At 44.5% G+C, this 27,756-nt stretch overlaps 1 protein-coding gene across 2 annotated transcripts in view; it reads right to left on the minus strand.

Annotated features, from left to right (window-relative positions):
• ZPBP (zona pellucida binding protein) overlaps positions 1-27,756 on the minus strand; it is an 80,439-nt gene that overhangs the window by 43,149 nt on the left and 9,534 nt on the right. For both annotated transcript variants that reach the window (XM_065583921.1, XM_005278560.4), the window contains exons 2-3: positions 25,750-25,830; positions 24,170-24,295 (exon numbers count right to left, since the gene is read on the minus strand). In XM_065583921.1, the coding sequence (XP_065439993.1) occupies positions 24,170-24,295; positions 25,750-25,830 (207 nt within the window). The remainder of the gene's footprint in view (positions 1-24,169; positions 24,296-25,749; positions 25,831-27,756) is intronic.

Genomic DNA, 27,756 nt, shown 5'->3' on the forward strand with positions numbered 1-27,756 from the left:
AGATACGTGGCATGTTAGAACTTCCCAGCAACGTGTAGAAGCTGAGAAATACACATACACACGTTGAACTAAATCAAGAAGGCGGTTGCCTCCAAGCAACACTTTGCAGCATCATTAACAACCAAATTCAATGAATGTGCACTGCAAGGAACAAAAAAGGCTCGTGGATTAATATCCAAAATTCTTCGCCGGACACCATTTTCTTTCCCTTTCATATTGCTCCCATTGTCGTAGCCTTGACCACACAAGTTTTCTATAGGCAGTGACATCGCTTCTAACTGGTGAGAATAGTTTCTATCATACCAGCTCCAGTTGTCTCCGTAAGCGACACAAATCCCAAGAAGTGTTCCTTTATGCATACTGATTCAGCCTCATTCTCTGTCTCTGAAGTAGGCCTATCCACAAACCGAATGATCATGGTCATTTGTTCAACATGGCCTGCATCTGGTGTACAATCTAGAATGATCGAAAAGTATTTTGCAGCACGAGCAGATGCTAGGATTTTTTGTTTGATGGCATTGGATAGAAGCTGAATAAGCTCATTCTGTACGTCTTTCCCTAGGTAATGTATATGCATCTCCTTGTCCTTAATCCTGTGAAGATGCTCATCCGTAAGCGGGTCAAACAAAGCTAGATATTCAACAAATTTGAGGAAGTTCCCGTTACCAGTGTGCAGTTTTTCGTGTGTTCCCCGAAAGGCCAGGTTTTGCATACCAAGAACTCTGACCAAAGCAAGTCATTAGTATTTGCTGCCAATACTTTTCTTCTTGCTTAATGAAGAGCAAATGTTCTTCATCAATTGTTCTCTTGTATTTCAATCGCAGCTCAAGTTCCTTCCATGTTTGAACATTCATCAAATGTTGACTGCTTTTCTTGTGCCCTGAAAGAGTTGCAGAATGTTTTTCCAATCCCTTGAGCCTTTTCAGAAAGAGATGATGTGCCAATAGTACTACTGCCAAACAACTTGCAGCAGAAGCAAAAGATAGAATCATTTGATGTGGAATACTGCAGCCATTGACGGTGCATTTCTTTTCCATTAACAAGCCTACATTTGTAATGAATTGTCGAGAATTTTCTTTGCTTACTATCTTTGGGAAAAATCGAACTGCTGAACTTGTTCCGGCCCATGTTCCACCAGAATTTGTTGGACTTGATCATCGAATTTGGCCCAAGTAGCAGGATCACTAAAGCTCAAATTCAAACGAGTGACATTTTCACTTTCACGGTCTTCCAAGTTTTGATCCTCGTGTGTCTCATTTGATTCGTCTTCAATATTCAGATTATGTTCTTCAAACTCTTCTTCAACTTGTGAAACTGTCATCCCTACCTCCATCTCTGCTTGATCCTTTGGCATTGAACTACCTTTATCTCTGGCCGGTGGATGGAGATATTTCAGAAACGAACCTTCTTGCTTTCTTTCTTTTTTTTTGCTTATCAGCCTTCTGCTTTCGAAATTGTGCCCCAGACAATTTTTTTCTATCTGCCATGAAAAATGAAATTTTATTCCTATCAGTTTTTTTTCTTGTTCACTATTAAAAGTAAAGGATAGAGCAGTGGTTCTCAAAGCCAGTCTGCCGCTTGTTCAGGGAAAGCCCCTGGCAGGCTGGGCCGGTTTATTTACCTGCCCCGTTCACAGGTTCAGCTGATCACGGCTCCCACTCGCCGTTCCAGGCCAATGGGGGCTGCGGGAAGTGGCAGCCAACACATCCCTCGGCCCGCACCGCTTCCCGCAGCCCCCATTGGCCTGGAGTAGCGAACCGCAGCCAGTGGGAGCCGCGATCAGCCGAACCTGTGGACACGGCAGGTAAACAAACCGCCCGGCCCACCAGGGGCTTTCTCTGAACAAGTGGCAGACCGGCTTTGAGAACCACTGGGATAGAGAATACATGTCACTTGCTATGAGTCACTATTTGAATTTCATCAACTGTTTGACGTAAACATTAATTAAGAGATCAAGATGACTTTCTCTTAAAATTAAGCAATGTTGATTGTAATCGGAAATATACCCTTTTTAGTCACGTATACTTCCTTCCTTATTTCATATCAAAATCTGACTGGGAGTGCTGCAGAACTCATTCTGTCCAACCAGCCATGCACCTCCAAATGATTAAAAACATCAAATGATACAAACTCAATTTGAATGAAAAGTTCCATTTTCTAACTAAATAGGTCACACTCTCTCAAATTGTTGCCAAGTGCTCTCTGTGGTGGTATGCTCATCTGCTCTAAATGTCTACTAACTTCCCTGTGAGAATCATCTTTGACTTTGATCCAATGAAAGCAGAATGGAAAAGCCCCCCCGAAGACCTAAGACATGATGGCTGGATGACATAAACAGACACCTGTCCCTCATAGGCACTACCTCATAACATGCCAGTTTTGCTCAGGGCAGAACATTATAGTGGAATATTATGCATTCAGTGATCTCTACACTGGCCAAGCAACAGCATAACAACTAACCTAACCTAACCAGTCCATCCAACTTTTCTGACTGCTTCTTGGGCACTGGCGAGGGGTAGTGGTGCCAGACTGAGCCCAGTGCCAGGGGTGCACTACAAGTCTACAAACCAAGGCGAGGTGCTGGGCCTAGAGTCCTGCCGAGACTGCAGTCCTGCGCCAGGTGGAGTGCAGCCTCCATGAGGAGAGAACTCAAACGAATATCACACTCCTTCTGCGTGATTCCCCCAAGAACTTCAGGCAGCTGCTATGGGGGTCACTTACAGGCTTAGGCCTGTTGGAGGCATAACAGAGCAGCAGGGCTTAAAACCCAGGTACCGGGCATGACAGAGGCTGGGGCAGGGAGAGGAGGGCACCAGGGCAGCTCAGCTCTGTGGGCTGCCATCCTCTCCAGCCACCCACGCACAAGGGGAGCAGGAGCATGGACCAGCAGGCGCCCGAGGTAGAGCTGTGGGGAAGCGCTTACCTTGCCCAATGCACGGGCGTCGGGGTTCTCTTTCTTCCTCCACCGGACCGCCGCCTGAGGCTCTTTTGTTTTCCGGTGGATGGGCGTGTGAACGCGCTCTCCGTGCCCCCCACTGGGACTGAGCGTGGAGGCTGAGCCAGGAGGCAGCCACCCGTTTCCTCGCAAAGCCCAGCTCTCGCCAGGCTCATGGGCGCTAAGCGCTCTGCCCAGCCACTGGCGCCCCCGCTGGCAATGACAGTAATTGCATGGAGCGGCGGCTGTGCTGGGAATGGGAGTCTGAGCCACACGTGTCAGCGCGCCGCCGGCAGCCCAGCCCAGGAACGCTGTAAAAAAATATTGGGGCACCGCTTTTTGGTGCCCCCAAATTTTGGCACCCTAGGCAACCGCCTAGTTTGCCTAATGGTTGCACCAGCCTTGATCGCTATCCATATACGTTTGGCATGAGGACATTGGACAACTTTGTCCTTGTGGAATACAGTGAACAGAAGATCAGCTATTAAAGCCTGCAGTTCACTCAATCTTAACAGGTGTGACTGATTTAAAAAACTGCTGTCTTTAATGACAAGTGAAATAAAGAATATTATAAAAAATTAAAGAGTGAGTGTTAGGATATAGTTATTCAGGCCTGTTTGTAAAGGCCTATATTTTAAGAATTTACGTGTATTCTTATCACTTAGCTAGTTATAGAGGTATAAAAGAATCAAAATCATTGTCTATCTGTGTCTCTCACTGTGACAGTCTGAGGCCTTGTTTAGTCAAACTGAAATAAGGCAATCTGGGGCTGTTAGGAAGGTGATCCGATCTCTCACCTCCAGATAAAGGGAAGAGCCTAGAAGAAGTAAAAGGAAACTTAGTGTGATAGCATCCTGTCTAGCAAGAACTCACTTATCAATAGCTGGGATGTGAAATCCTCATTTCTGTATTGTTCTATCACTGTAGTCTCCACTTCCCTATTGTTTGTCTGTATAATCTCTGTCTGGTTCTGTGATTGTTTCTGTCTGCTGTATAATTAATTTTGTTGGGTGTAAACCAATTAAGGTGGTGGAATATAATTGGTTAAATAACCATGTTACAGTATGTTAGGATTGGTTAGTTAAATTTTAGTAAAATGATTGGTTAAGGTATAGCTAAGGAGAACTCAAGTTTTACTATATAGTCTGCAGTCAATCAGGAAGTAAGGGAGGGGGCATGGGAACAGGGACTGGGGTGGGGGAATTGGGATCATGTTTTGTTAAGGGGGGGAATGGGAACAGGGAATGGGAACAGGGACATAGGCAAGGCTCTGTGGTGTCACAGCTGGGAAGGGGGACACTAAGGAAGGAAACTGGAATCATGCTTGCTGGAAGTTCACCCCAATAAACATCGAATTGTTTGCGCCTTTGGGTATTGTTGCTCTCTGTTCATGTTAGAAGGACCAGGGAAGTGAGAGGGTGAAGGAATAAGCCCCCTAACAGTGAGCTCTTTAACTTCAAGATGCCAGGTTGAGATTCCACATCAACAGAGGTTCACAAATTTATGAGCATACCTTCACCTATCCTTTAAGGAATCTTATGGTGGTGGGTCACTGAGGACAGGAGGTATCAACTGGAAGGTTATATGCTTGAGACAACAGACAGGTGCACCTTGGTAGAAAACAAGCAGAGGCTTAAGGACTATGGGCCACATGCTCAACCCTCCGCCCAGCGGCTCTGTGTTGTCCAGACAGTGCAAGACAGCCAGACCAGTGCCTGAATCAAGGTGCCTTGATATACGGGAATTTGTATGCAGGCACAGCTGGCTCTGTTACTAATTCATAAAGATAACGTCTCTGAATGATTGGGGTTTGCTGCATGGGAAGATGTGAAAGAGCCTTCAAAACTGGCACCAATGGGCAAACCTATTTTGGCTCCTTTGAATGTCAAAATCCTATACCACTGAAAGAGGATCGAAGTGGGTGCAGCTATTAGCTAGAAATGCAAATCAAATCCTTAAAAAAAATTTTTTTGCAAAAGCTCTTTTGTTCAGCTGCACTAAATTCTACAGGACAGATGGGCAAGATCCTTTTTGCTGTGTGATGTAGGCTCTTTTACTGGTTCCAAATAACTACATTTTAATTTCAATAAGGCTACCCTTGTGTAAAAGGATAAAACAGGCAGATCAAAACTATGGTAGGTATGTAGAAAACTTCAGTTACATCCCTTTCCAAGCTAAACAATATCAGTCTTTTCAATTGCTCACAATAGTTAAACCCCACCCTATTACTAATATTTTTGACACTTTTCAGTCTGCACTGAAATTTTATTTACACAAGGCACCCAAAACTGAACATAGTATTCCAGATTATGATCTAGCAGATTGTAATCTATATCATATCATATATATTTATTTGGGGCCAGATTCAGTTTGTCCTTTATGTCTGTGCACAAGGGTTGAGAGGGGGCAGGGGATCTTCTACCACTTTACATGTGCCATGAAGGATCAGCTGCAGTTGCAGCACTTGTGCTTCGGAGTGCTTAAGGACTGTTTCTTCTCTACACCCCAAGGAGGAGCAAGGAGAACCATGCACTGCCACGCCCACACTCATCCCTGGTGCAAATCAGAGGGAAGAGCAAGCCAAATCCCGCAAACAATAAGGACAGCTCCACATCAATGTTCCCTCTAATTTGGAGTTGGAGCAGAGGGTTGGAGTGCGGGGGGAAGGCTCTGGCTGGAGGTGTGGGCTCTGGAGTGGGGCTAGGGATGATGGGTTTGGGGTGCAGGCTGTCCCAGACCTGCGGCAGGGAGAGAGGATGACCCCCAGCCCCCTCTCGCTGCAGCAGCGCCAGGGCCGGGGGCCAAGTGTCTAATGCCCAGCTGGGGCAGCTCCAGGGCCGCGGGAGAGGCGCCTCTCCCTGCCTGCATGGCCCTTGATAGCCTGCTGTGCAGCCACACAACTTAGAGGGAAACTTAGCTCCAACTTAATGCTATGAGACTCATCAGTCACTCCAAAAGTACTTCTGAGGGCATTCTGCCCCCCCCAAATTTAAAATCCTTCAAGTTTTATTTGTTAATAAATAAATGCAGAGGCTCCAGCATGGCAGTGGGGCGAAGAGGCCACTGGCTGCACGAAAGTAGGAGATCACCCTGCAGCCTCCTCACCACTCACCCCGGGCACACAGATTCAGTGGTGAGGCTGCACCCGACCCTGACACAGCACAAGGCCTGGGCCTACCCCAAAAACACCCTGGGGGCCCTGGCCCTCTGCACCAGGCACACCAGGTGTGGGGCAGGCAGGATCTAAGTGGGGAGGAGCTCAGTGTGGGGGGGATCCAGGTGTGGGGTGAGAAGTTTCTGTGTGGAACAATCTGGATGCAGGCAGCTCAGTAGGAGGTTTAAGGGTGTGTGTGTGTGGGGGGGGGGGATCTGCATACACAAAGGCTCGTTGGGGGGTTCTAAGTGCAGGGGCAATAAGACTCTGCAGAGGCTTCCAGGAAAAAGTGTTGGGGCTCTGCGGAGGGGTTTGAGGTAGGGGGTCTCAGCAGGGGGGTCTGGGTGCTGGGGGAGTGGGGCTTGGTGGGGTGGGAGTCTAGGTGCAGCTAACTGGGGTCAGGGACGTGGGGGTCTGGATGTGGGGACTCACCATGGTGGGGGTTTGAGTGCAGGGAGATCAGTGGGGGGTGGTCTGGATGCAGGGGGCTCCAGACATAAGGGTGGAGGTTCAATGGGGTGAAGGTTCAATGGGGTGAGGTTCGGGTATGGAGGGCTAGGGGGATTCTGGATGTACAGGGTGAGGCTTGGCAGGGGTGTTTGGATATGGGAGCTCTGGATGCACAGGAGTTGGGCGGATAGGGGACCAGCTACCCATGCAGTGACCCCTCACCTCACAGCTGAGGAGTAATAGGGGCAGGAAACGGGAAGATGCTGAGCTTTCTGTAGCTGAGGGAGGTTTCTGGGGGTAGGTCTGAGACAGCCCCAGCTACTCCTTGCAGGGGAAGAGGAAGTCCCATCCTCTCCTGCCTCCAGCCCAGCTGGGACTAGCAGCTGATCCCAGCTCAGGGTAGAAGCCACTGGTTAGATGTCCCCAGCCCTGCAGTGATTTACCTCTCCACTGACTGCTCCCAGTCCCTGAAACAATGTAGCTGCACCGTTAGGGAGTGGTGTGTGATCATTTTTCTGCAAGGAAGCAAAGAAATCTGCGGGGACATGAATTCTGTGCACATGCAGTGACGCAGAATTCCCTCAGGAGTACAAAAGGGAAGAGACACAGCTATATCTCCATGGTCAAGGAGCAGAGTTTACACTTAACCCCCACAGGATATGTAGTAGTGAGCACATTTCCCTACCTATTTAGGAACTCCAAGAGGTAGTGCACCTCCTTCAACAATACTTCCCGGAGCCTAACTATAGAGCTCCCAATATGTGCAAGTTCCCCAAAAGCATAATTGAAACCTATTAACTAAAAAGAATTACAATAGGTGCAAATCAGCACGAGTCCTCTAGACTTCTCATATCTCCCCTTGTTATTTTATTTAACCTTTCCTTACAACTCAGTTGCACCAGATATTAGTAATTCTGATTTCTCTTTTCTGAACTCCTTCCATCCTATGAAATAGTCAGGGCAGATAAGTGTCAATTTTTTTAAAAATTAAAAAGTATCAGATTTTTTAATCTACATTAAACACATTTTCTTGTTTAAAACTAAAACTAAAATTGAAATTATTGCTTACATCTTAATATGCTGTCAATCTATTAAAGTCATCTGCATTACATAAATATTCAAGCAGCACATTTGTCCCAAAGTTTTAAATAAATTTAAACCATTGAATTGGGGGAAGTCACTGGCCTGGCACCTAAAACCAAAATTTTATTGAAGTGCTAAACCAGCTTTTGACAGCAGTAACCTCTTCTGCAGGTGCAGATAATTTTTTTCCATGTCAGCATATTCAACTAGTTCAGTTTAATTACTAGATTATTCAAAGCTGTGAAAACAATTCAAAATTACAAGTGCAGGAAAGCTGGTTTACCGCTTCCAATACAGGAATAAAAGCAAGATGTGAAAAGATGAGATTTACTAATTCTAAAATCTTGAAGGAACGGTAATAAACAATCAGTTCAATTTATTAACTACACATAATACTTCCTACACATAATACACTTCAATAAATCCATCAGTTTTAAATACAAAATGTGTTTTGGACAAACTTTCTTCTTATGTCCATCTCATTGACAGTAATTTTATTTAAATTAACTTATAAAATGATGTTTCTGTGAATTTTGTCTTCAGATCTTGGTCAATAAAAAGACATGACAGAGCAATTTTCCAAAGGATCGGTTGTGTCAGTATGTCCTATGTTCCATTTCTACACCAAGATTGGCTGTCTGGGAGAGGTGGCTACCAAGTTAAAGGAAATGCTCAACATTTTCCAGAGGTTCACCACCTATGACAATTAGTGGTAGAAGGGGGACAATTTGTGCTGGGCAGGCTGGTGAAGCTCCTTAGTCTTTCCAATGTTGAGGGAAAGTCTAAGGCTATAATAGGCACCTGAGGAAAGATCTAGGGTGGATTGCAAGTCAGCCTGTGCGTGCGCGAGGCTAGCACAGTCCTCAGCATACTGAAGGTCAGTAACAATCCTGGTGACCTTTGTTTTAGAATGAAGACACCACAGGTTGAAGAGCTAGCTGCCCACATGATAATCCCAATTCTATAAGAAAGGCAGTCATGAATAAGAATCAAGCACATGACAAGATAGATGGGAAAAAGAGAGATAGGGCAATAACACAGCCCTGCTTGACGCCAGTACAGATGGTGAATGGTCTGTCACCAACCCATCACAGAGGACGATGGCAATCATCCCATCATGAAGTAGCCTGAGAATGCAACTGAACTTCAATGGACAACTGAACCTGGAGAGCACCTTCCATAACTCTTCATGATTGATGGAATCAAAGTCCTTTGTTAGGTCAATACATGCCATAAGCAATGGCTGGGCGTGTTCACTACACTTCTCTTTGATCCGTCAGGCAACAAAAATCACATTGGTGGTGCCCAAAGACAGTCTGAAATCACATTGGGATTCAAGAAGGATGTCTTCTGCAAGACGGAGGAGATGGTTCAAAAGGATGCGAGCAAGGATCTTCCTGGAGACAAGGGCAATATCTCAGTAATTCCCAAACACTGACTTGTCCTCTTTCTTAAAAATGGGCACAATATTGGCACTCTTCAGGTAGGCAGAATTTCCTCATTAACCCAAATTCTAACAAGAAGTTGATTAAGTTTGAAGACCTCCACAAGGATGCCATCTGGGCCTGGTGCCTTGTTTCTAATATGAGCGATGGCACGCCAAACTTCCTCAGAAGATGGTGGGTCAACAAGAGGGTCTATTACCGGATGCGGAGAAATGGACTCGGTGGCAGCTGAGACTTCAGATTTGCAGTTCAACAGAGTCTCAAAATTCTTCTTCCAACATTGCTTGGGAACTACACGGTCCTTAAGAAGGGTGGAACTGTCCTGGGATCGCAGAGGGGTTGTGCCGTTTGGACTTGGCCTGTAGATGGCTTTTGTTGCTTGAAAAAAAGATTCTCATGTCACTTTGATTAGAGAAACTCTGGTTCTCCAGGGCCTTTGCTTGCAACCACTGATTCTTGATGTCAGGCAGCCGCCTTTGAACTACAGCTTTAAACTGGTAAGTCTCTTGTTTTTACTGGTTAGAAGATTCATTTTGCAAAATGCAAAGGGTGCTTCTTAAGTGCTAGGATTTCCTCGTTCTCATCAAATGAATACTGATGGTGGTGAGTAGAGTATCCAAATCAATTCAGCACATGCCTTGTGAATAATGGTCTTGAACTCCTCCCAACATGTTTGGATGTCACTGATGTTGTCAGGAGGGCAGGAGAGCCTCCCAACCGAGGCACTGCTGAAGAGTCTCACAACTTGCATGATTCTGAAATAGCTTGATGTTAAATCTCTTCTGCATTCATTTACAGCAGTGGTTCTCAACCAGGAGTCCAGGGCCCACAGGGGGCCATGAGCAGGTTTCAATGGTCCACCAAAATAAACCAGAGAGTATGGCCAGCATTAGACTTGCTGGGGACCAGGACAAAAAGCCGAAACCCAAGCCCCGCTGAGGACTGAAAGCCGAAGCCAGAGCAACTTAGCTTCACGGGGCCGCTTTTGGTGTGGGGCCCTAGGCAATTGCCCTGCTGGCTATCCCCTAACGCCAACCCTGGCTTTTAATCTACTGGATATGCAGAAAAACAATTGTGGCATAGCTGGGCCATGGAATTTTTTTAGCATGTTGGGTGGGCCTCAGAAAGAAAAAGGTTGAGAACCCCTGGTTTACAGCTGTATGTTCATGATTGATCTGACTAAGCGATCAGCTGTACCTCTCGTGGCTTGTGTAATATGGACATCAGTTCGATCACAGGCTCTGATGATGATGTAGTCAAGAAGATGCCAGTGTTCAGAACATGGGTGTTTCCAAGTGATCTTATATTTGTCCCTTTGTCTAAAGATGGTATTTGTGATAAGCAAATCATGTGCCACATATTAGCTGAACAGAAGAATGCTGTTAGAATTGACTTTCCCGACTCCTCCTTTACCAGTGCTGCCTCTCCAGAGTTTGGGGTGTCATCCAATTCTTTGGCTGTGGCTGTCAGGGTTCCCTCCCCACTCTGAACTCTGGGGTACAGATGTGGGGACCCGCATGAAAGACCCCTAAGCTTATTTCTACCAGTTTAGGTATAAACTTCCCCAAGGCACAAATTCTTCCTTGTCCTTGGACGGTATTGCTGCCACCACCAAGTGAGTTAGACAAAGATTCAGGAAAAGGACCACTTGGAGTTTGTTTCCCCAAAATATCTCCCCAAGCCCCCTCATCCCCTTTCCTGGGGAGGCTTGAGAATAATATACCAACCAAATAGGTAAACAAGGTGAGCACAGACTGGACCCTAAAAACCAATCAGGTTCTTAAAAGCAGAACTTTATTATAAAGAAAAAAAGTAAAAGAAGCACCTTTGTAAAATCAGAATGGAAGGCAATTTTACAGGGTAATAAGATTTAAAACACAGAGGATTCCCCTCTAGGCAAAACTTCAAAATTACAAAAAACAGGAATAAACCTCCCTCTTAGCATAGGGAAAATTCACAAGCTAAAACAAAAGATAAGTTAACGCATTTCCTTGCTATTACTTACAATCTTTGTAATCTTGAATGCTTATTTCAGGTAGGGTTTTAGGAGATGGTTTTTCCTTCCCTGGTCCCTCTCTGTCCCGCAGAGAACAAGAGAGCACAAACAAAACCTCCCCCCACAGATTTGAAAGTATCTTCTTCCCTTATTAGTCCTTTTGGTCAAGTGCCAACCAGGTTATTTGAGCTTCTTAACCCCTTACAGGTAAAGGAGAGATTTTATGCTATCCTTAGCTGTATGTTTATGACAGTGGCAACGAGGACAGCATCAAGAGCACACTAGAACTGCTCCTTGTTGTCTTCATCATTGTCAAGTAAGGGAGCATACACACTGATGCCTATGGCATACTGGTTGTTACTCAGCTTGACGAAGAGTCATGAGATGTTTGTTAATACCCATAGGGAGTTCTAAAGACTGGCTAGCAATCTTGTTCTTGATGGCAAAACCAACCCCATGAATTTCATATGGCTTTCCTTTCCAAAAGAAAATATAGCCACTTCCATCTTCTTTCAGTTGGCCTACATCTGCCTGACGTGTTTCATTTAGGGCAGTATTATCGATGTCAGAAGTTCTCTAGCTATTATGGCAATTCTTCTTTCAGGACAGTCACTGTTTGGGGAATCCATAAGAGTGTGAACATTCTAAGCGGCAAACTTTATTACTTTGTGTGTTCTGACCATAAGTAGAGTGATTCCACTGGACAAGGCCATCCAGCTGGGGGAAGGGTGGGAGTCTGAGACAGCTTATGTTCAGGGCACCTTTTCTAGCCCCTTCCCCATTCAGGATGAGCAGAGGGGATCCTGAAAAGGACTACTCAGTCGTGGCCACAGCTGCTGAATTGCACTTATGTCTCAAGTCCAAATGCAAGATGACCAAGATGCAAGATGGCCTGTGTGCAGAATGACCAGGGATTCCCAGAGATCACTGTCCCCACCACCACTCATCCATAAGCACAGACTTTGTTAGTGGGAGATGTTAACACCCTTGGCAAAGGCCTATGTGTGAAATCTTAACATAGGGAAGCCAGTGTGCAGGCGGCAACCTCACAAAACTTGATAGGAAGGAGCACTGGACCCAGTGGCAGGGAAGTCCAACACAACCAGAGGTCTTCCTGCTGCAACCCTCATTGACCTTCACAACCACAGAGAACTAACAAGTCCTCGAATAAGTCTGTTCTGTTTCTGGGGTCTTGAGAAGTTTGGACCCCAACTCATCTGAAACCTCACCTCAGAGCTGTTCGCCAAGGGTGGCCCTACCAGGAGTACAAGACTCAGGACAACATACTTCTGACTGTCATTGAGACACACAAGCCACTCCATCACAACAAGGTATTGGTTCAAGAATTCTTATATTCTAAGAATTTAGAGAACAGGACAATGTCATATGAAATAGACCCAGGGCTTACTACGTGATGTAATAAAGGCCATATACTACAGCAAGTGATTCTGTTTGAAGTACTATAATTTTGTTATATAGGTGTATCACTTTATATAAAGTAATAATCAAAGACTGGTGAACATAACTGAAGATTATGGCAGCGATTCTATCAACTCTTTCACTCAATTAGCATGAGCCCACCTCCTATTACAGTTTAACAGATTTACAATCGGAAGATACACCTCTTCCCTGATATAACGCAGTCCTCGGGAGCCAAAAATCCCTACCGCGTTATAGGTGAAACCCTGTTATATCGGGGTAGCGACAGCAGGGCTCCAGCAGTGATTTAAATAGCCCGGAGCTCCGGCCATGGGGAGCCCTGGGCCCTTTAAATCGCCATCCGAGCCCCGCTGCTGCAGCCCCAGGGTACTGGCGGCAGGGCTCCAGCGGTGATTTATAGGGCCCAGGGTTCCCCGCAGAAGCCGGAGCCCCGGGCCCTTTAAAGCGCCGCCTGAGCTCCGCTGCCGGAGCCCCAGGGTTACCGCGCTATATGTGAACCCGTGTTATATCGGGTCGCGTTATATCTGGGTAGAGGTGTACTGCTAGATCCTCAAGATGCTACTGTACGATCAGTTAGCAGCAATGGTCAATTGTGAATTTTCCCCATCCTTATTTTACTCTTGGGGGAATTCTGCGCCACTACACATTCACAGAATTCATGTCCTCCACAGATTTCTTTACTTCCCCACAGAAAAATGACTTTCTGACAGGGAAGCAAAGGGAAGCTGCAAGAGCAGTCACGCACCACTCCCTAGCTGCGCAAGTACATCATTTCAGGCAGCCGTGGGAAAAGTAAATCACCACGGGGCTGGTGACGCCCCAGCCAATGGTTCCTACCGTAAGCTGGTATCAGCTGCTAGTCCCAGCTGGGCTGGAGGCAGGAGAGGACGGGACTTCCTCTTCCCCTGCAAGGAATGGCTGGGGCTGTGTCAGACCCACCCCCAGAAACCTCAGTATCCTTCCCTGCTTCCTGCCCCCATCGCTCCTCAGCTGTGGGGAGAGGGGTCGCTGTGTGGGGAGCTGCTCCCCTATCCACCCAACTCCTGTGCATACAGACATCCCATACCCAGACACCCCTGCCAAGCCTGCCCCGGTACATCCAGAACTCTCCTAGCCCTCCACACCTGAACCCCATTCCACTGAACTTCAACCACTGCATCTGGAGCCCCCCTGCACCCAGACCCCCTGCCTCCAGACTCCCACCCCTGCACCCAGACCACTACCCACTGAGCTCCCAGCACTCAAACCCCCAGCCTGATGCCCCACCTCCTGCACCACCCTGTGCCCCCAAGTCCAGACCCCCACACCACTGACCCAACTAGTTGCACCTAGACCCCCACTCCCTCAACACCCAGACCCTCACCCTGAGATTCTCTCACCTAGACCCATCCACTGAACCCCAACCACTGTCACCTGGAAGCCCCTATAGAGTCCCATTGCCCCAGCACCTGGAACCCCCCACCCCAACAAGCCTCTGTGCATCCAGATCCCCCCACACCTAGATCCCCCAATGAGCTGCCTGAACCCAGATTGTCCCACACAGAATCCTCTTACCCCACACTGGGATCCCGCCCACACTGAGCCCCTCCACATTTGGATTCTGCCTGACTGGTTGAGGCTGCCTGCCTCACACCTGGTGCAGGGCCCCAGGGTGTTTCTGGAGCAGGCCCAGGCCTTGTGCTGTGTCAGGGTTGTGTGCAGCCTCACCGTTGTCTGTCTGTGTCCTACGGCTGGGGGTGCTGCAAGGTGATCTCCCACCTTCGTGCAGCCACTGGTCTGTGCTCCTCACTGCCATGCTAGAGCCTCTGCAGTTATTTACTGACAAATAAAACCTGCAGAATTTTAAAAATATTGTGCACAGAATATTAATTTTTTGGTGCAGAATTTTTAATGTTTTTGCACAGAATGCCCTCAGAAGTAGTATTTGATGTGATAATGTGGAGTGTTGTTGCTTGATGCCTCCATATCATAGTGATTGACACAGCTAAAATAAATACAAAGGCAGGCAGGCAGGCAATGATGTACATATTTTAGTTTTAAGATAGAAAGTGTGGAGCAAGGCTATCTTTTTGGGGAACCCAAAGTAGGAGAACAATAAGAGTGGCCAGGTAAGACTTTTTTCTCTCTCCCCTCACCCAGAAAAAGGGGGAATTATGACTTTTACTCTTGAACATGAAATTCCACAAACCACAGCAATGAGTGATATTCCCAGGCCCCTCGGGATGCTCTCCTGCAGGGCTTTGGGGTGGGTGGAGAAACTGTCCCTTGATGATATCCACTTTCCCCCTCCTCAAACACTGAATCTATGTCAGGATGCAGAAAAGAGGAGGGATTTTCCCGCTTGAAGAGCGGTCTGGTATATCTGCAACAGATCCCTTGAAAACAGAAACGGGGGGGGGAGGAGGCGCGAGGGAAGAGAAGCAGAGCCTACTGCAGGATTCCTAAATATCTTTATCAAAAGAGGGCACAGTGGCTCTCAGAGTAAATCTGGTGTTGGAAGCTTCATATTGGATTCAGTTGACCAAGACGAGACCAAGTTCCTTAAGACAGTTATGCAAGTCATGAAGCCATTTTGGTGAGCAGCCCTTTACAACAGAGAAATCTCTGTATTAATGGTGCTAGACTGAGTCAACAACAGGAGTCTGAGATGATGCCTCCCAATCCTTGCGAGTTTAGTTGGAGAAGATGAAGCACATCAATTACATCTGGGCTGTAACCCTCTTCTAGGCACCAGAGACTCTGAATATAGGCATCTGTAACAGACAACACAGCTTTGCATGAAGCACAAGTCTCTTGAAACTGGTTTTCTTTCATGATTGAAGCATCAAAGTGTGGGATTAATGGATCCAAGAAAGAGGTGGGGGGAAAATCAACTTAACAGAACTGATATTGAAAAGGGAAGCAGCCCAAGTCGGCTGTGCTCAGAAGACACCCACAACAGCATGACCAGCAGAAAAAAAGCGGGGATTTTCTGTTTTTAAGAAAAAAAGCTGGTGAACAAGCTAGATGAATTATATACTAAGACTATCACGAAAAAGAGCAAAGAAAGGAGAAAACCAATAAGGGAAGCACTGTGGACATAGAATCATAGGACTGGAAGGGACCTCGAGAGGTCTTCTAGACCAGTCCCCTGCACTCAAGGCAGGATTAAGTATTATCTAGACCATCCCTGACATGTGTTTGGAGATTTTTAAGAGCAGGTTAGACAATGATGGAGACTCACAACCCCCCTATGCAGTTTATTCCAGTGCTTAACTACCCTGACAGTTAGGAAGTTTTCCCTAATATCCAACTTAAACCTTCCTTGCTGCAATTTAAGACATTAAGACTGAGTGTGCTCTGAACTCTTTATATCCTAGGTAGTCAAAAAGATGTGTGGTTGTGCCCACTTCCCAATCTCCTGTGCAAGGGGAAACAGTTGGTGAGTGAGTGGCCCTAACAGATACTGTTTTGCAGAAGATCTTCCACTGAAAGCACCTGTACCAAGGAATGGAAATCAATTTGGACAACATCAAAACAAGCAAGTCTGTGTTACACAGAGAAGCAGTAGAGTTCTAAGTTGAAAATGACAAAATGACATAAGAGCAAGTAGGTAGCCTGGCTCCTTTATGTTGCTCTTGACTCTTTTTAGCCTCTTTGCATCTTGGTTGGTAGGGACATAACACTGTCTTTTAGAATTTCTACTGCAGTTTGTAGAAAGAAAAAAAGATGCACTGCAAATCCAAAATAAGATTTAAGATTAGCACTCCATGGTCTGAGATAGACTATTGTGCTGGAAACTGGAAGATTTAATGACATTTGAAAGGGATTTTATTTGTTTGTTTCTTGTACCTCAAAATTTAGGAAAAAACCTGTAATTAGTAAAATGTTTATGGAAATTTTTTTTAGAAAAATTTCAAATGAAAAAGGAAGGTCAGATTAAACCTGCAGACCCATTATAGTAATGGTCATAGTGATACACATTAGGATTTAGTTGGCATATTGCCATTTCAACTTACTTATAAAACTTCATCTTTTTACTACAATGAAACACATGATGAAATATTGGAATTGATGGTGACTGAAATTCCCTAGTAGAAGCATTTACAGCTATTACATAAATCTAGTAAGTTGGATATCCAATTTTCTTGCACTTGTTTGGAAAATGTCGGCATTATTCCTCAGGGTTTATGTAAAGAAACTTGAGTGTAAACCAAGAACCTTTGCATTGAACTAGAATTGTTCATTTTTATTTTATTTTCTAATGTACACATTATAAGAAAAAAAAGCCTTCTTGTACCTCATCAGGAGGATTTTAGTGGAATTAGATTTTTTTTAATGTTATAATTACCTGTTTCAGGAGCTATAGTGGATCAATTCCTGAGTGAGTCATATCTGAGTCATTATTAGACACAGGAGGCTTACTCTGAAGCAAAAAGTAGGTTATTGACAATTTTCTTTCATTTCAATGTGTTTCTTGAAAGTACCTCAGGACATTGAGATAATGTCATATGTTTCTAAGTCTTACTTCCTATGACTGGAACCATTTATGCTTTTCTTAGATGTCTTTTATTGTTCTGCTTAACCAGTGGATCTATGAAAACGCTATGTGCCTGCGCATATGATAGACGTGCCCAACATTTAAGACATTTTGGAAAGCCACTGGAGCCTCTATAAGGAAAGATAAGCGGTCAGCTGTCGGGTAACCCCTTAGTATTTTTATTAAATGGTCCTGAAAACTACCTTTTGTAACTGTTGTTCTTCGAGATGTGTTGCTCATGTCCATTCCATTCTAAAGTGTGTACGTGCCCATGTGCAGTCATTGGAGATTTTTGCCTTAATGGTATCTGTAGGGTACCCTCTGGAGTGCCATACTCGTGCATCGGTATATAAGGCGTCGCCGGCCCTACGCTCTCTCTCAGTTCCTCCTTGCCAGCAACTCCAACAGAGCGGCAGGAGGGTGGGTAATCTCGAAGAACAACAATTGTGAAAGGTAGATTACCGTTTTTTTCTTCGTGTGCTTGCTCATGTCAATTCCATTCTAGGTGACTCACAAGCAGTATTCCTGGAGGCGTGCTCGGAGTTCAGACTCGTGCGGCTTACAACACTGCTCTACCGAAGCCAGCATTGTCTCAGGCCTGCTGGATAAGTACATAGTACAACGTAAATGTGTGGATGGACAATCAGGTAGCAGGTGCAGAAGACAGTCCAAGATTGCCTGCAGCGAGGCCTGTTCGGCCTGGATACCTTAGTCCAAGATCTAGCAAGTGAACCTTTTCCATTTGGCCAGGTAGATCGTTCTAGTGGAGGGCTTTCTTCTACCCAACAAAACTTATTGGACACAGGCCAAGCATTCCTGTTCTTCTGCATTCAGCCATGCAGTAGCCACGCTATCAGGTGCAGCACTGCCAGGTTTGGGTGTAGAAGACTGCAGTGGTTCTGGGACAGCAGATCCAGCCAGAGGGGCAGCTGCAGCAGGGTGGCCACCAAAAGATACAGCAGCATCCCAAACCAATGCTGGCAAGGCTAAGCCTGGGCTATCAGAGTAGCCTTCGCCTTGTCTTGTTTGATCTTCATGAGAACTCTGTGGGTGGGAAGGCATACATCAGAGCCACCGACCACGGGAACAAAAAAGTCAAGCAGAACACATGGCACACCCAAGGTGGACTTGTTTGTGTCCCATCAGAACAGGGAGTTCCTCACCTTTGGAAGATCACACTGACCACCTCCTTTTGGAGCAAGAGAAGAGAAGGTCCTGCTGAGGCAATCTGCTAACACATTCCTGGCCCTGGGAAGGTGCACGGCCACCAAATGAATGGGATGCTGTACACAGAAGTCCCAAAGGTGGAGAGCTTCTTGGCAAATGGCCGATGACCTGGCTCTGCTCTGCTCGCTGATGTAATACATCGCAGCAGTATTGTCCATCAGGACCTGTACCACTTTGCTCTCCAGGTGGGGCAGGAAAACCTGGCAGACCAGGTGATCTGCTTTGAGCTCCCTGATGCCCATGTGGAGGGACTGATCTTCCCATGACCAGCAGCCTTGAGTGCTGAGCTCACCTAGGTGGGCTCCCTAGCCCAGGTCCGAGGCATTGGAAACCAGAGTCAGCTATGGGAATGGGGCCGCAAAGGGAACTCCCTTCAACTCCAATCTGGGGTCCAACCACCAATTCAGGAACAAACATACATGATCCAGCACCGTGACTACCTGGTCTAGACCGTGTCTGATGGGGACGTAGACCAACGCCAGCCATGCCTGCATTGGCCGGAGATGGAGCCGGGCACGACGGACCATGTATGTACATGTATGTGGCCTAACAATCTCAGGCAGGTGTGAGCAGTGGTGAGTAGATGGTCCTTCACATGGGACATCAGGTCCAACATTGCCTAGAAATGGGCCTCCGGAAGGAAGGCTCTGGCTTGTGTGATGTCAAGGACCGCCCCTATGAACTCTCTCCATTGTACTGGCCTTAAGGTTGATTTTTTTTCATTTATCAACAGGCCCAGGTCGTGGCAGGTGGAACATACCAGATCGAGGCTCCTTTGTACCAGTTTCCAAGACCAGCCCTTGATGAGCCAATCATCGAGATACAGGTAGACCTGGACACCTCAGTTAAGCGGCCATTGGTGCCATACATTTTGTGAACAGCCTTGGGGCCGACAAGAGTCCAAAGGGCAGTGACATGAATTGGAAATGGTGCCAGCCCACTATAAAACGGAGGAACTGCCTGTGCCCTTGCAAGATGGACATATGGAAATAAGCGTCCTTCAAAGTCAAGGGCAGTGTACCAGTCTCCCAGATCAAGGCAGGGGATGATGGAGGCCAGTGAGACTATGTGAAACTTCAACTTCTTGAGAGATTTGTTGAAGTGCCACAGGTCCACGATGGGCCTCAGGCCCCCTTCTGCTTTCAGGATTAGGAAATAACAGGGAACAGAACCCTCTTCTTCTCATTTCCCAAAGAACCTCCTCCACTGCCTCGAGCTGCAGGAAGTTCTCAATCTCTTGAATGAGGAGTTGCTCGTGAGAAAGGTCCCTGAAGAAGGACGTCAAAAGGGGAGGCATCCGAGAATTGCAGGATGTAGCCCAGAAATAATTTCTGGCACCCAGAGGTCCCAGGTCACATGTGACCAGACCGAATGGTAGGGGCATAGGTGGCTGAGGAAAGCATGAGGCAAATCCAGGAAGTTGACTGGGGTGTTGCTCTTGAGCACACCCTCAAAATTAGTGCTTCTGTTCCCCCATGATGCTTCGCCAGGCTGGGTTGTGCAGGTGAGCGAGAGGAGGAAGGGCGGTGAAGACTAAAACTTGTGTCTCTATCCCTTCTCCTTGCAGACCTCTGTCAAGGCTGCCAAGGCCTTGGAGACGGGGGCAGCTGGAACTGCTTCCTCGCCGACTGTGGCGTATGCAGACCCAGCGAGTGGAGGATGGCCTGAGTGTCCTTTAGTCCATACAGCCTCTCATCCATTTGCTTTGAAAAGAGTCCATTCCCATCAAACAGGAGGTCCTGGATGGAGAATTGCATCTTCTGGGACAGGCCCACGGTCTGAAACCAGGAACCGCACCTCATGACCACTGCCGATTCAACCATCCTGCCAGCCACATCCCATGCCATTTGGAGGGAGCATCTTGCTGCAGCTGTACCCTCCTCAACTAGGGCCCTGAATTCTTGGGCCGAGTCCTGGGGCAGGGACTCCTTGAACTTATGTAGGGAGTCCTATAAGTTAAAGCTATATCTCCCCAAAAGAACCTGGTGGCTTGCCATCCTGAACTGAAGGCTGGCTGTTGAATACATTTTCCTTCCAAAAAGGTCCAGGCTCTTGGCCTCCTTATTTTTGGGGTTAGAACTTGTTTGCCCCTTCTGTCTCTCTCATTGGCCGCAGAGATGACCAGCCAGCCTACAGGCGGGTTAGCATACAAGTATTTGAAATCCTTAGCTGGGACAAAATACTTATTTTCAGGTCTCTTGAAGGTGCGTAGGCTGGAAGATGGGATTTGCCAGAGGACTCTGGCTATTTTCAAGACTCCATTGTGCACCGATAGCACGACATGTGCTTGAGTAGATGCCAAGAGCACATTAAACAAAGTGTCTGACTGTTCTACCATCTCCTCCACCTCCAGGCTCAAATTCGTGGCCACCCTTTGAAGCAGGCCCTCTTTAAGGTGCTCTTTAAAGTCGGCCAGCAGGCTGAAATGACAGGGCCCCGCAAACCCCTCATCTGGGGTACAGGAGTGAGTACTCACGGCAAAACCTCCTTCCCCATGGGACATGATGCCCCTACTGTAAATAATCTATTTACAAGAAAGTATGAGCTCGAAGAAAGGAGAGAACCGCTAATTACTTGCTAGGCAAGGGAAAAGGGCACTCTGACCAACCACCACGGGCAGTAAGAAGGAAATGAGAGGGCACAGGGTTGGCAGTGCCTAATATACTGATGCATGAGCGCGGCACTCCAGAGGGTGCCACAGCCAACCCTACAAATACCGCTAAGGCAAAAATCTCTGACAACTGTGCATGTGGGCGTGCACACATCCTAGAATGGAATTGACATGAGCAAGCACCTGAAGAACTACTTTTGAATAGTTAGGGAGAAATCCCTTCAAACAATAGTCAAAATTAAGATATTGAAGCACAGAAAACAGGACTATAAAGGAGAAAAATTTAACAGAGTTTTGACAGAAAAACATAACAAACAAGTTTCATAACTAAAATGTAAGAAAAACAGAAGTTTGGACTCAAATATGAGAATGAAAGACTAACCAACATTACCAACTGACAAGACAGAGGAGGAAGACCAAGAGTAGAAAGGCTTCAGCCACAATAGGTGATCAATACCACAAAGCTGAAGAAAGTAGCACATCCCATCAACACAGCTTTAGGGATTTCTATAGGCCAATTTATAATCATGTATTAGCGTTATGTACTAAGTTTATATCTATTTTAGTTGTAAAACAAGTTTTATAAGATTTTTTTACATAAGAATGGCTTTGTTAATAAACAAATTAAAAGTAAAAAAGAAAACGCTACATTCCATAATCGGTTTATGGGGAAGACTTCAAAATGACAAGCCTGCCACAGAAATATCTCCTGGATCTATAGGTGAACAAATCTCTTGCTTAAGCTAAAAACCGATCATCATACAGATACTGTAGGTGTACTGAGCTGGGGTGGGGGGCACTGACATTCATCTAAATCATCAGGTGTTGGTCACCGCCAGCCAGTCTTATTAGACTTGATGAACTTATGGTCCTACTTGTATGACAAAACTTATGGTTCAGTGTAACTTCAAAGCAAAAAGTAGTGATATTTAAAGACCACTGAAACTGTTAATAATAAACCCCCTTATATTCAAAATATTTTTCACACTGTCCGTTACTTCTACTATATAAAGATGTGGAGCAGACATTTTGTCAGATATTAGACAAATATTTCCTTGAGAATATTTTGCAGCCAAATTTCTAAAGGTGGTGTATTGCTTCCCTTTCTGTATTCCTCAACAGCAGATAAAATAAAAATTTACAGGAGAGTAGAAACTTTTTTTCCTCTGCAGTACAGTCCAACAACACACCTGCCTATGCAAAGTACATGACCTGTGAGTGTAGAGATAATGTAATATTCTTCCCTAAAGGGCATGAAAAGATGATTGGATCTTCTGCAAAAACAGGTCATCCGGAGGACAATTTATCAGTCTGGATTTGCAGCAGACCTGATCACACAAATATCTGTTAATTTTGGCTTCTCTGAAATCCAGAGTAAAAAAATTCAATGTTTACCACTGCAAATGATAAAAAATGTTCAGAGCTACACAAAATAGTGGAAAGTAAAACAGAAAGTTTAAAACTGTCAAATTATTTGTTGATATTAGAAGAATTTAAAACTCAAATATTATTAAATAGTAAAACCTATTCTATAGTAGTGAATTGTTGCCTGCTTATATCCTTGGATGTATCAGCATAGGAATGTAAGATAACCACTAATTTAATTTGCCCCATATCCCCTGTTTGGGCCTGATTCTTTCAATTATACTTTGCTTTAAAAATCAAAGTAGTGTCTCCAGAATTATATTAGTCTAACTCAGTTCAGATTCTGGCCCTCTTCCGTGTGTACCTATATTCAGCTGTCCCTTCATGCCTCCTGTGCAGATAGGAAGAGGGGGCATTGCTGAGCAAATTATGCTCCAGCAAACTTTGACTGTTGCATGGCTCCTTGTCTTAATGCTCTACCACAAAGTCTGGCAGAGAAAATCCGAAGGAGGATGGGTAGTGGAGCACACATAGGGATAGACCTCTTGAAGAACTCCAGTTATTGCACAAGATAAGTAACCTCTCCTTCTTTGAGTAGTGTCCCTATGGGTGTTCCATTTTAGGTGACTCCTGAGCAGTATCCTCATAAGGAGGACGGAGTCCAATACTGAAAAGAGATCAGCATTGCCAACTGAAACATCTGATCTAGAGGCATGGACCAGAGCATGGTTAGGAGAAAGTATATACTGAAGCTGAAATTTGCAGAGCTGCAACTTAAACAACTGGAACAATCTTGAGTGATGCCAGAGAAGTAGATTGCGACCTTGTGAAATGGGCTAACCCTCTAGAAGGAAGCTGAATATTGGCAGAATCATAACTAAATAATACATCCAGAGATCAATCTTGAGTCTCTGGGTGGAGACTATAAAGCCCTTGGATCTGTTTGCAATTGAAAGTCTGGGAGAGGCATTCAGAAAGCCTTCTATCTGGACAGAACCACACCAAACACCTTCCTGATGTCCAAAGTATAGAAGGCTGGTGTCAAAGCAGACTTCAGGATTTAGTTGGAGCGTGTGTGCTCGCTACATGCACAGGTGCCGGAAGTTTTTCCCTCAGTGGTATCCATAGGGGACCAGCTCTGGCACCCTTTTGTTCAGGCTCCTCTTACTATCATTATAAGATCAGACACATCCCTCTTGGGCTTTGACACCAGGACAGTGAATAGATTTCACAGGGCTTCTTTGGATGTGGTGATGGGCAGGGCTTACCTACCGACTGACAGATTTCTCACCCTAAAGAATCTTTCAAGACCTTTCAGGAACCTGATTGTCATCTCATGAAAGAATACCGATCTGCCCTGGATGCGGGGATAGAAGGCTGATATGGCCACCAGGTGCACCTTGATCAAAGAGACGGTCAGGCCCTGGTGCTTTAAGTAAAGCAGAATGGACTGCAGAGATGATTGGGTCAGATTGATATTCTGCTCCAACGCCCAGCAGGAGAAGCGCTTCTACTTTGCCAGGTAAGTCACTCTCATGGAGGGCTTTCTACTTTCCAAAAGAACCCACTGGACCTGACTAGAGTAGGCATAGCATGGAATGGACATGAGCAAGCACTCAAAGAAGAAATAGTTTTTTTGCCACCTTCCCCAATTTATTTATCTTTTTATAATCTCTCTCTCTCTCACACACACACACACACACACACACACACACACACACACACACACTTACTTGAATTTCATCTTAAAATTTCTTTTTTACCATTCCCTTCCACCTACATGGTTTAGGTGCAGTTTTGTTGAACATATTTCGTTTTTTAAAAATCTTTTTGAGAAGCAGGAACATCACAAATTCTCTAAGTAGTATTCCATCCCAATTTAGATATCAACAAACATACAATCATAGGAAAAATGAAGAATGAAGCAAGAAAACAAATCTCTACCTGCAACAAGGTCACCTCCTGGTCCATGCCATTGGAATACTGGATCTATCAGCTCTGAATTTCGTAGCCGATTTGTTACACACAGAATACGTGGACTGTTGTGATTCACCTTGACATAAATTTTGACTGAAAATACAACATATGGTAATTAGCAAGTTTCTTAGGTAATAAAATTGCCTGTACAGTCAAGTAAGCCAGTAACCACAATCTTAAAATATATGTTTGAAGAATGACCCCAAGATATTGGGATTGAGCCTCTTATCTCTATCACCAGAAGTGAAATGTTAAAGACATTCTTTTTCTGTCCTACGTGAAATCAAATGAAAAGTGTTGAAGATTTGTTCCAGTTCTATTTCATATTCTTCTATAACATCTAAGTCTCTTCTGCCTGACTTGATTTAATCTAGTTCTCTAAAAAGAACATTGTACCTCCTAGTGCCCACCAATGACCCTTTTGGAGGAACAGGTTCTCACTTGTAGGGTTCTACAGAGTTTTATTTTGTCTCCCCTAGAATTCAATCTGTACATAAAGTCAATGTTGGGGGACAGAGAGTTAGCTTAGAGTCTGGGTAATTTTGCCATTAGTATTCTAATAGGCTCTTGCAGTTCTAGCTGGCCTGTGAAAGTGTGGATTGGGGGCCTTCTGTGTGTCCTTTCAAAAATGTATGTAGAACCATCCATAATTTTAGCAGTAAGCGTCTAAACTCAGGAGAAGATTGGTGTATAGCAAGTACCCACAATCCCACAACAAACTTGAGAAGCTGCTTTCCTGACGTTATGTGGCATGGAATATAAACTTTGTTGTGTGTACTGAATGAGTACTTCTATTTCACAAAAAAGAAAGATTTAGTTAAGGTATTAAGGCTGAAAGTATGTTACAATGAAATCCAGCTAACTCCAAAACACAGTATTACATTTTGTTTACCAAAATTCTATACCTTTTAAACCTTTTACCAAATATTAGGCTGGGAAATTAACAATTAAAGGACCCAGCTAGTTCTCCAGTGCCATATAATTCTTCCATTATTCACTACCTCCCACTTGGCTTACATTACTCACCCAATCTTAAACGTAATCCTCTAAAATTTGCAAAAAAAAAAAAAAAATACAGTCATAGGTCAAAACACAAATTATAGGGAGAATATAAAATCCCATTTCCAATCCAAAGGCACAGGTCTGCATCTGAGGGAGAAAGTCACAATTGTTATGGGGGGAAAAGCACATTGGCCACTGAAGGCTAGACTCTAGGATCAACTGAAGGTCACGAAGTACCTCTAAACTACAAATCTCATTAATGAAGGATGGGCATACCTGCTTCTCAGTGGGAACAGGATCCTTCCCCACAAGACATCTTTCTTTCTTATTTGGATAAAGTATTAGCCAACTCACTCTTATGCAAACCCCTATCTCAGCCAACCAGAATGAAAGCAACCACACAGCACCATCTGGGTCTGCTAAAAAGGGGATATAGGAGTTGCTTGCTATTAGCATACTAATGGCAAAACAGTGACCATAGTCCCCATAATTATTATTTTTAACCTCCAGTAAAAACTAAGGTTTATTATTCCATTTATGAATACCTGGAAATGTGGTTGATCCTACTATTTTCAAATCATTATGATTTGGATTTGCAATTCCTGAGAATCTCCTTGAAGACTGAACTGTCAAAATATAAAAATTAAAATAAGAATTGAAAACTTATCTGGAAAAGTGAACAGTGAATTATAGACTGATTTATAAGCTTTAATAGATGTGTTCTCCTATTATTTGTAGTAGGGATAGCACCACTAGGTGTGGATATAACAATTTTATACAAAAGTACCTCCCATTAAGTCAAATGACTAAGGCACGGATTCATAAAAGCATCCCTATTCTGCACTGCACTAAAGCATATGCTTAACTTTAACCACATTCTTAAATATTACACAAGTGTGTGAATCCTATCCAGAATATGGATAGATTTAAACATGTGCTTTCCAGAATAGGTCCCTTAATCTGTGTACTGACCATTAATAAAACAAGCTTAACCATATTTATTTTATTACAGTAATCTCATAATTATAACAATCTGAAATAAAATGGTTAAATTTGTAGTGTATACATTTTCTATGTATAAGAATCCTGTACACCAAACAGCAACACACAAGAATCAAAGCCTGCTCACCTTACACCAAACTCCCCTTGACTTCTCCAAAGAGTAACTTGAATACATTACTGATCTATATTAAGGCACAATTTAACAGCATGTATATTATACCCCGCAACTTTGGTTCCTCATCCCAAGCCCCCATTTCTTCAGCTCTATGTCCCAATCTTCCCACCACTCCCAGACCCTTTTCCTATCACCCCGGGGAACCTACATTCCAGTCAAGTTGCTTCCTCTCCCTTGTTCCCTGGGAACCAGCATGGGGGCCACTGAGAGCACAGAATACCCAGTCTCACTGCTCTCAGTTCCTGTTCTTGGCATCATGACAGGCCCTTAATAGTCAGGAGGAGTAACTGCAGGGAAAGCCTTGCTCTGCTCGTTCATCCCTGGGCTGGAGCACACTCAGTATAATCTTCAAACCATTGCCAAACGTGTTAACTGAGATTCTGTGGAACCCATAATTTGGCCAAATTTTGGCCAATTTTCATGGAGATGATCAAGAGTATCCCTGACACAAGGACTATACCCCATGACAAATAGAGTCCCTGCTCCAAAGAATGGGGCACTAGAGCATCTCAATTTAACAGTTTTAAGAATTTTTAACAGAGGCAAAACAATGTATTTTTTCCACGATTCTTGTTCTAAGAAATGGTTGAGCCATTTTTGCTAAAATTTTCTAAAACAATTCAAGTTAAGGTAGGCATCTGGCATGGAAAATTACAGCCCAAAGGTTAAAGTTTGGCAAATTTATAAGGAACTGAAAACAGCATCTTATAGTGGAAAGTGGTGGGCAATTATAACAATAGGGATCACTACCTACACTGCCTTTAATATACATATGACTTTTTTTTTTTTGCAGTAGCCACAAATTATAATGAAGGCATTTTTAGTGTTTGTGGCCACAGATTAGATTAAACTGATTTTTAAAGACAGGATTTTTTCATATTTTCACATTCATGGTGACACTACAGGGCAGAATTAAGGAAGTTTGAATGCCTTAATATTGTAGTTCCATACCTTAACGTGTTTGGATATCTCTTAAGTATAAGTTTAACTCTCAATTTTCCAAGTTTGTAATGCTTGGTTTGGGGACAAATTACAACAGCGCTGGGTTTTTTTTTAATTACTAATTATTGTTACATACTCTCAGTCTTGCCTCCATTTTACCAGTATTTTATCTTGGAATTTCCTTGCTTTATTTTAAAGTTAAAAGCTAATGAATATGAACACTAAATAAGAAACCCAATGAAAATGCTACCATGTGCTATTTCTAGTTATTTAAAAAAAAAAAAAGACACATACTGTCAACTTTAGATCTTATTTTAATTTTTGAGAGCAGATCCACTCATACATCAGAGCAGCATAAAGCAGCTAACCTGTTCAAACTGGGTTTACAGCAACTTTGCATCACTGGAACGGCATAGAACAGCTGAAGTGTACG

Source organism: Chrysemys picta, chromosome 2 (genome assembly GCF_011386835.1).
Source record: "Chrysemys picta bellii isolate R12L10 chromosome 2, ASM1138683v2, whole genome shotgun sequence".
In the NCBI taxonomy this organism is placed as follows: domain Eukaryota; kingdom Metazoa; phylum Chordata; order Testudines; family Emydidae; genus Chrysemys; species Chrysemys picta.